At 31.6% G+C, this 10,025-nt stretch overlaps 1 protein-coding gene across 2 annotated transcripts; it reads right to left on the minus strand.

Moving 5' to 3' along the window:
* Positions 1 to 1,640: 1,640 nt before the first annotated feature.
* On the minus strand, positions 1,641 to 6,009 carry LOC131634036 (uncharacterized). Of its 2 annotated transcripts, none has more exons than XM_058904726.1 (7): positions 5,809 to 6,009; positions 5,433 to 5,668; positions 4,036 to 4,121; positions 3,797 to 3,943; positions 3,046 to 3,169; positions 2,130 to 2,416; positions 1,641 to 1,974 (listed from the first exon to the last, which is right to left on the minus strand). In XM_058904726.1, exons 2-7 carry the CDS (start codon positions 5,626 to 5,628, stop codon positions 1,882 to 1,884), a joined length of 933 nt encoding a protein of 310 aa, XP_058760709.1. In that variant the 5' UTR covers positions 5,629 to 5,668; positions 5,809 to 6,009; the 3' UTR covers positions 1,641 to 1,881. The 2 variants fall into 2 exon arrangements, with proteins under 2 accessions (XP_058760709.1, XP_058760704.1); XM_058904721.1 differs by having other exon boundaries at positions 5,433 to 5,682.
* Positions 6,010 to 10,025: the final 4,016 nt, after the last annotated feature.

Here is a 10,025-nt window from a genome sequence, read left to right on the forward strand (position 1 = left end):
TATTGATCATTCCACAACTATTGTCCCAATAATCAATTTCATTGTTGATCAACATACTGTCATTCCTGCCCTTATTCAAAAAGGCCTAACTAAATAACATGTTCTTCACCGCATGAACACCCCACATTGAACCTTTAGGTACTCCTAAAACTTTCATCCTATGTAATTACCCTAACAAACAATGGATTATAGATATTGGAGCCACAGGTCATGTGTGTCAGCAAATGCTCTAGCCGTTCATAATTTGGCAAAGGACATGGCCATCGTCAAGAGAAACTCCTCAAGAAATTATGATACTGATGAAAATGAGTATTCTCACTTGATTGTTTCTATTAATTTAGTGTATTTTTAGCTATAATAGTCAAGTGTGTTTAATTTTATGCCTTCTCTTCTTTTAGAATCTTCATGATTCTTAGTCTTTTTTCCTTGTCTGTATTTAAATATTTAAATTAATAAAGAAATGATTTTTTATTCGCTAGTGAAATGTGTTTGATATATGTGAACTATGTGCTTGCATATTTACTTTTATTGTCTAGCATCTTTACCCTCCTTTTTTATTATGACTAAGAGGTAGAAGTCTACTCTTAGAGGAATGAAGTATGCTCTATACTCATGTGAAGGGGAGTTTAACCACTCCAAAATGTTATCTTTCTGTTTTCTCTTCGACCACCTCCCTGAGATATGTGTTGTCATCATCAAAAAGTGGGAAAATATGGATCTGTGTTCTCGTAGATATAATCAAGAAGTGATCCAAGATGGTAAACTTATGGATAGGAAGATACAGGTCAATCAGTAACTGCTTAATTTGGATAATAACATGGTTTTGATGCTTAGTCTTGATGAAGAAATAGTTTTGATGATAACAATATTAAAGTCAAACAAATATTAAAGATAGCTCGAGAAGTCAAAGATGCATAAGATGGTTGATTAAGTTATCTCCCTGAATCAAGCTAGACATTTGTTTCAAGGATCACATCTGGTTTAATCTTTCAAGTTTACTCCAAACCCTAAAATATTTTTATCATAACTCTATTGAAAAAGTGGTATAGCTTGGAACATAGGGATTGCTACAGGTTGTGCGTTCAAATCCTTGTGCCAATTCGAATTTTCACCCGTTGACTTGGGTTTGGGTGGCCCCCGCAAGTTTGAGTCTACTTGCTATCCCTAATAGTACTTTTCTTGGTTTGCCGCTTATTTGTTTTATTTATAATAGTAGTAAAAATACAAGTCCAAATGAATATGAAGCAATTTGGATTCCTGTTCATTCGGTTCATTCATTTGGTATGATCAGAATTTCAATTAGTAGTTTCAAAAGGAAACGTTTTACATAATTCAAAGTATAGATTGTGTTTACTTCTTAACTCCCACTCTGGTTAACCTTGTACACTTTCTTATCGTGATACAAGCTAATTAACATTAGTGCCTGAAAATGATGTATCCCATTTGCAAAAACAAAAGATAAGTACCAGAATCCAAAATAAAACATGAATAGAACCTAGTTCTGAGATAATAATTGATGCAGATAACATGAATAGGACCTAGTTCTAAGATAATAATTGCCTGCTGAATTTACATGCCTAGAGAACTTATCTTGTGAATTGGTCATCCAAACATACAGCATGACAAAGGCAATGGATGTATAAAGGTAAGTCCATTTCATGGACAGTTAACTGCTTATATTTTCCTCATTATCCAACAGTCAGATTTGGACTTTACAGAATCTGGTAGGATCACAGATTTATAATAAAGAAAACAATTATATAAACCATTTTCAAGCTCTAGCAAACAAGGTTGGCATAAGAGATTTATAACCATCAAATAAAGCAACAGATTGATACATGAATAATTTTAAAACGCAAATTTACATTTTTGTTCCATGAATCACAAAAGCTTAAGCATTTTCAGGCGACTCTCATGTTCTGGGTCTAACTTGGGTGGGACGTAGCAGCCCTGCAGATCTTCTACTACATATTCCTGTAAATATTTATGTAGAAATAAACACGCATACTGAGCATCATATTCAAATAGCGTATCAAATGATATAGAAAATACTATATCTCCGATGACAGATTTTATTTGGCAGAGGATATATAACAATATGGACAGTAAACTAAGCATCGTCACATTACCTTTGTAAGCTCCCTCTTGGTTAGGATATGGTAATGCCTCTGCCAAATTCTCTGAATTCCCATGGTGGCTGCAAGAAAACCATAAGCTACACCAAGAATTGCAAAGATGACAACAAAAACAACCACAAGAGCAAAGCATGCCTCCATTGATGCGGGAAAGCAATCCAAGATGCCCCATCCGTAACAACAGTTTTGACAACCGGCCATTCTGGGGTCATTGCTATTGAGGGAAGAGCAATGAAGTATGAGGCCAAAAAATCCAATGAGTACAAAGAAGGCCACCACTCCTGAAATGTGGATATTAACTGAGAGGGAGAGACAAAGGGGGAAAGCCATAGCTTTTCAAATAATTATATCACAAAATGGATAACTATCTAAACATTGAAGATCCGATGAATAAAATATGATATAGATAATTAAAATATTTTGATATGTATTTCATGGTAAACTAATTAAGAACAATGCAAAAACGAAAAAAAATCTAGGGGAATTGGTAGTTCAAGACTTCAAGTTAAAAGTTACTTTTCATTTAGTCTCTTTTTCCTCCCTCAAAGCAACAAAACATAAATGGTTATATCTATACCTTTTTTTTTGTTGACGGGTATCTGTACTTTTTCTTATGCTATAACTTTTTGTTCTAATATTTGGATTTTTTTATGTTACTGTAGTTTGGTTTTATTATAATTAAATTTTTTCAGGTGTCTGTTTAGGTCTCTTTCATCTGCAAAATGACTACAGATGGACAACATTCTCTTTGTAGTATTATTTGGGATCCACATAAAACATGAAGGAGGAAAATCTCAAAGCAGATTACAAGTATCTCGGATGATGTGGAGAAATATGCACTCCTAAATATCTGAAAATTTCATGGAAAAAAACCAAGGACAAATGCAGAGGAGTTTCAGCCATTGGTTACCGATACAATAATAAAATGGTATTGGATGCTTTGACAGTATCCTATCCCACCCATCATCAAAAGAGTTCCTGAAGTTCCCATCTTTGTCCATGATGTAAGCGAAGCCACCAATAGCAGCAATCACCTAGCAAATAAATAGATAGCAAAGAATGAGGCATTTCCTGCATGCAAAGTCCCCCCTCAGCCAAATATTTGGCACATATAAACTTGAATATTATAATTAGACAAGATATGTCAAAAACTAAACAAATCAACCCAGATAGAATCAATTTTCATATAAATAAATTAAAAAAACTAGAATGAACTAATTTAAGAGACCAAAATGAACTAATTTAAGAGGCCTAAAATTGCCAATACCATAGCAAGCACCTGGTCATCTTATTAGATGCACCCTAATGAAACTGAAATTCTTCATCTTATTACAATCACAACTATATCTAACTGCTCCTAGGTCCACAGAATATAGACATTTTGTTTTCAATAACTACAGATACTAAGTTACCCGAATATTAACATGAAAATTTAGTTAAGCAATCACATAAGATAAGCACCATCTATTTGAAAAAAAGAAGAAAAAAAAACCTATAACAAGTACCATTTCACGGTGATAATCACTGTAGGATGGAATTGAAATAATGAATAACACTCCCTTCAGTATCCCTTAAAAAGAGATTGAATTGAAACCAAAATATAGAAGCAATGGAAACTTGATCGTTCAATATGAAAAGGATAAAATGTTTAAAATACTCACAGTTTGTATGGCCAGGAAAACAAGGAAAACATCCCTTGCCACAAAAAGTCTGAACTTTATTTTACGCCAAGAGTTGTCCTCAAACGTTTCAACTCTAAGATGAAATTGGGCTTTGCAGGTGGTGCAGTGTGAAAAGGCAAACCCTTCCTATGAAGCACAAAAATAAACAGTTTGTGTAATTGACATTTGATCTCAACCAGTAAAGACTAACAGTTAACATTATGCATCAAAACATATACCTTTACTGAGCGCCAGTGATCAAGACATGAACGATGGACAAACTGTTGGGTTCCTTTGCACATGCATGGAGAAATCAATTCATCCTCTACAAAGCCAAACAAAAAACAGGTTTAGGAAACAAGTGTTACCAATGTAATAGCAGCCAAATTAATTTTAACTAATATCATGTAGCTTCATCAGATTAATAGCACAGGCAAAGCACATATATAAGGATATGTCGTTCAATGAGAAAAAGTAAAAAAAAGACTTAACAACCAACCAATCTTTACCATTCTTGTTCTTAGGCATAACACAGAAGATAATTTGTGTTCTTTTAATCACAATATTGATTTATGCTGAAAACAAGAGGTTTAAACATAAAAAATGCACTGTTTCTTTGTAAACGGTTAGGTAAATGCATGCATGCATTCAACAGAAAACCGATGAAATTGAATGACAATAGTTTTCTGCTTTCATATATTCCAGTTTATTTCATTTTTATTTTAATTTTGACCTGCAAATTTATTTTAAACAGGCCAAATCCTACATGAGTTGTGCAAGATTGTTAGGTACAGACAGAGTACAGAAAAACCAAAGAAAATAAAACATGGGATGCCCCACCAAAACTCCTAGTCCTACCCCATAACCATAAATCCTCCTCCAACAAAACCAATGCAGGCTAAACAAAACCCTCATGGCCCCATACACCAAAAACTTCTAGACTACCCAGCACAAACCATGAAACCTACTAAATATAAGCACCACACTTGCATCAAACACAAACTAAAAGGTGTTTCATGAAACAAACAGAAACCAATCACCTAAAGACCAAATCGGCAGACAGCAGTCATTCCATTACCACCAAGAGCTTCCTTTTATTAACGAGCAAGAATTATTAAATGAAAATATTTTCAAATATTACACTAACAAACATAACATTAACATACAAGAAGAGCCCAGTTTCCCAATTTCAGTTCATATTGTTAGCTAAGGACAAGGTTTTAAAAAACAGTCACGGTCACTTAAAGGCTTTCGCAATTTCGGTCAGTACATGACACTGATTGCGGTCGCTTAAAAATAGTGAATAACGGTATCAGTATTGGCACCTGCCAATAGTTTTCACGGTCACAGACCGTTTTTTAAAACCCTGGCTAAGGCTAGTAACAAACAGTATCAAAAAGTACAAACTTTCCAAAAACCAATCAACCTAATATGGGAAGCTGAAACATCCATTGTTATCCATGTAAACCACAACAAGATCAATTCAATAGCCAAAACAACAGTATCTGATCAAAATGTCACCAATTTTGAAGCCAAACCAAAAACTAGTCCTTAATTTGATTATCCAGATCATATTCAGGTAAAGAACACCAAGAACTCTGAAAAAATTGGCGCAATATCGAAAACAAATACTCACCGGGATCAGAATCAGTCTCTAGGCAAATTCGACAACAAGGGAGCAACCCAGCTTCAACATCTTCCGGATTCATAACCTCAGTAGAACTTCCGGGAGACTCATCATCTACAACCTCGTCTTTGCGACCGAGTAAAGGATCGGAATCACTAGGGTTTTGCTGAATAGGTGGAGGCTGAAGTTGCACTTCCCCTAACATAATTTCGATTTTGACGAATAAATCTTCGAAATTGGAAACCCTAACACAAATTCACTGAAGAATCAAAACAAAACACGAGATTGTAGAATTCAAGAATTAAAGTCAAATTTCGACCCTTCAGATAAGGAATTGGAAACTGAAAATTGAAAGAGTCAATGGAATTAAAATTTAACGCGGTACCTTGAATATTAGAAATAAAATTAGAGGGAAATTCGGAGTGGTGTTGATTTTTGAGGAGTGTCGATGGTAACAGTGGAGGGTAAGGTAAATGATAGTATGTATATCTTTTCTTGGTGGGGTGTGTGCTCTGTGAAATAAGAAATGGGAAAGGTTCCAAAAGACTGTTTTGGATTTTAGGTGAAAGGAAACATGATGGCAAGAACTTACCTACTTCTTGACATATCCCTTATCTAAAAGTTGCAAATGCAATGATTTAGAATTTTTTAATTATTTTTTGATTCTCTATATTGATATGGTAGTAGGAAATAGTAATGTGATATAGTTATATTTAGAATCTCAAATAAATCAAATGCCTTATATTAAATAATAACTATGAGAATAAATCTCTATGCAAACTTAAGAAAACAACTTACTATCAAAATTACTAAATAATTCTAATAAGTATTTTTCTAGGTTAAACATGTGTACTTTTTTAAGGATAAATTGTGTATTTCAAGAAACATAAATACATATAAATTAAAATATTGTTTATGTTATATTTTTATAATATTAAAAGACTATGATAAAATTAGTGCTTTTATCTCTTTTTTAATATGTGTAAGGTTTGTAATTTTATTTAACGAACTTTTTGATCAATGAATTAAATTTAAATTTAGTTTATATATTTAAAAATAAAAATAAAATAATATAATGAGTTTAATTAATATAAAAACTATATATAGACAAATATTTTTTGTACCTTAAAAAAAACTCTGTAATCATAAAAATGTACAATTTTTATACATAAGAAAAAAACCTTTGTTTGTCACTAAATAATTAGCAATTTTTTATTTTTGATTAAATAAAAAATTATAACATATTGATTTTTGTTTATTATAAAAATAAAACACGTGATAAATATTTTTTATAATTATCAACATAAAATAAAAATAGATGAATTATCATACACATTTAGTGTCAAGGATTTTACATAGTTATTCCATAGTTATTCCTAGATGATATTTAAATGTGATTAGAGGAAAAATCAAACATTACAATAATTTAACGATTATGATTAACTTACATTATGCAATTAAATTTATATAGAAAATAATTATAATATAATTATTATTACTTTTACCGTTCAAAAATTTTAATATAATATAATTATAATATATTTCTCTGTAATAAATTATAAACAAATTATTTATTTTTTAAATTTATTGAATAATTGATGTATCTATATATAAATTTAATACATTAATTATTCATTGAACATAAAAATTAAAATTTATTTATGATTTATTACGGTTATAATTTATTTATGATTTATTACGGTTATGATTTATTGAATAATTAATGTATCTATATAAACCTAATACATTAATACTTATCGTCATTGATACATAAAAAAAAAAAAACTTATCAATATAAAATCACAGAATAATATGTATCACTTATACACACAAAAAAGTATGAAGCAAATTTTGGTCACTAATAAATATACTAATAAATATGAAATGTATATTTGTCATTCATTCAAAAAAAATAGGTGATAATTATTTTGCATTAGTTAATTTTAAAAAATGAGAGATAAAATTGCCACTGATAATTATAAATAAAGTGCGAGATACATTTTTTGTTTTTGTTAAAAAAAATTGAACTATAAAATCAAATATCTAGAGTGCAAAATTGTATTGAATACAATCATATTGTTTAATTATATTAAAAGTGCATAATAATTTAATAATTTTTTATTAATATTATTTAATTTTAAATTTATCAATTAAATTGTATATTATTTATTTTACTAATAAAATATTACATAGTATATATTATGAATGATTGAAAATAATATTTATAATAAATCCCGTGTGAGAGCACGGGTGTTTGTCTAGTAAGATAAGAATATAGAAATATCATGTCACTTCACTACCATCTTAATAAGCTAAGAATGTATAAAAACCATGTAATTAATTCGATAAAATTGACCCTTCTCTCAAATCCATTATTCTTCTTCTTCTCTTCTTCTTCTTCTTCTTCTTCTTCAATTTTCTGCTTTCCCCAACAAATTAGTATATAGAGTTGTGTCGATCTTAGGGAACTCATTTGATTGTAAGAGATATCAATCATGACGGGTCAAGGAAACTTTGCATCACACTTACTCGTTCTTGATGGCAAGAATATTCAATAGATGTGTGACTCAAATGAAGGTGGTTTTTGCATCACGAGACATTAGTGACATGGTGGAAACATGAATAGTAACCCTACCTACAGATGCAACTACAACACATAAGAAAGCTTACAAGGAATATAAGAAAAGAAATTGCAATGTTTTATTTCTCATTCATCAAAGTGTTGACTTCAAGGTGTTTGAGAAAATCGTTGGTGAAACTATTTCTAAAGCAGCATGGGTCAAGCTTGAAGGATACTTTGGTGGTGGTGCTAAAGAAAATAAAGTTAAACTACAAGCATTGTGGAGGTAACTCGAACTGTTACAGATGAAGGGATGATGATAAGATAAGTAATTATATCTCAAGATTGCTAACCTTGACAAATCAGATGAGACAATGTAGTGAGTCCCTCAATGAGGTGAAGATTGTTGAGAAAGTATTGTGAATATTGCCTCCCTTATATTATCGTGTGGTGACCATCAAAGAAACTAAAGATCTGGATAGCATGAAGATTAAAGAGTTAAAAAGTACACATGAAGCCTATGAGATGAAGGTAGCTGAAAGAGAAACTGAAAAACATGATGAACAAGAACTTCTTGCAAGATTCAAGAAGTTAGAAGCAAGCAAAGAAAAGTGGAAGAATAAAAGCAAGAAGTCCAAGAGCGGTGAAGGTAAGCCTGAAACGTAAAGTAAGGATGATGGAGGGTCTGTCAAGCATTAAAACAAGAAGAAAATATTTAATAAAAAAACTTAAATGTTACAAATGTGGGAAGACCGGACAATATGCAATTGAATGTTGGTTTAGTAAATAAAATAAGCCCAAAGATGTTGAAGAGGAAGCCACGATTGCTCAACAAAACTATAGATAGACAATAAATCAGAAATCAACCTAGCCAAAAATTCAATTGCACATGAAAAGAGCAAGCATATAGAAACCATATTTCACTTTTTTAGGGATCAAGTCATGAAAGGAAAGCTTGAAGTCGTGTATTGTCCAACAGAAGAACACGTGGCTGAAGTTCTCATTAAAGCCATTAAAAGAGTGTAATTTATAAAGTTGAGAAGGAGAATAGCTTGAATTAAGAATGGATGTTGCGTGTAATCATCTATATTGTTATTAAACTAAGAGAAGTTAGTTAGATATGTTTTATTGTTTCTTTATAGTTTGTTATAGGTAGTTACTTGCTGCATAAGTAACAAGAGTGTTATATAAAAACCATCTAACTAACTCAATACACCTAATCCTTCTCTCAATTCCATTATTATTTTTCTTCTCTTCTCCAATTATCTATTTTCCCCAAAAATATTCATCCAAGAACATTTTTTCTATTAAGATTTCACTCCATTCCCAAAAAACTACTTTTTGAGTGTTTTCTTTCTTAGGGTTGTCCGTTTGTCTTTACTATTGTTTCATGTGGCGGTGGATATGATGATTTGGAATCATTGAATGGTCAAAACTAGAAAAATTTTGTAATCTGAAAACTAAGTTATTTTTAGAATTGGCCTAAATCAAAACCATTTCGGATTACTTGAGAATATATAGCTTATATAGGAGAAAAAAGTTATAGAAATTTGAACAAATTTTAGACACATTAACAATTTGTTATGTGTGTAAGTGTAACTATTAAGACAAGATACTCAGAATTTAAAGACAAGAATTGGAAGCGGTTGAAGGAGGCCGCTTGGCTTTGCTGTACTAGTTTACTGACAAACCACACAATCAGCAATGAACAATTGCACATCAGCTCGCATGTTGACCCAATAAAAATTCTCACACAAACGCTTCAATGTTTAGATGATGCCCCGATGACCTCCAATTGGAGTTTCATGAAATTCTTTTAGCAAAAGAGTTTTGAAACGTGAAGTTGGGCTTATCCAAATCTTGCCATGGCGCAAAATCAAGCCACCTCGCAGTGTGAACTCACTGAACGAATATGGTGAGGCCTCAATCTGGGACTTAAGTTCCAAATAAGTCGCATCAGAGGACAAGTCCTAGCGTAACTCATCTAAGAAGATAAACTGAGGCACAGAGAGAACATGTAAAGTAACATCAACTCCTTCGAA

This window comes from Vicia villosa, linkage group LG1, assembly GCF_029867415.1.
Source record: "Vicia villosa cultivar HV-30 ecotype Madison, WI linkage group LG1, Vvil1.0, whole genome shotgun sequence".
Lineage (NCBI taxonomy): Eukaryota > Viridiplantae > Streptophyta > Magnoliopsida > Fabales > Fabaceae > Vicia > Vicia villosa.

Excerpts from the sequence above, each read along its gene's own strand:
- LOC131634036 (XM_058904726.1), bottom strand. The coding sequence starts at position 5,628 with ATGTTAGGGGAAGTGCAACTTCAGCCTCCACCTATTCAGCAAAACCCT. Across the intron at positions 3,170-3,796 it reads TTTTCCTGGCCATACAAACT|GTGATTGCTGCTATTGGTGG; the intron begins GTGAGTATTTTA and ends TTTATTTGCTAG. Across the intron at positions 1,975-2,129 it reads CCAAGAGGGAGCTTACAAAG|GAATATGTAGTAGAAGATCT; the intron begins GTAATGTGACGA and ends AAATATTTACAG.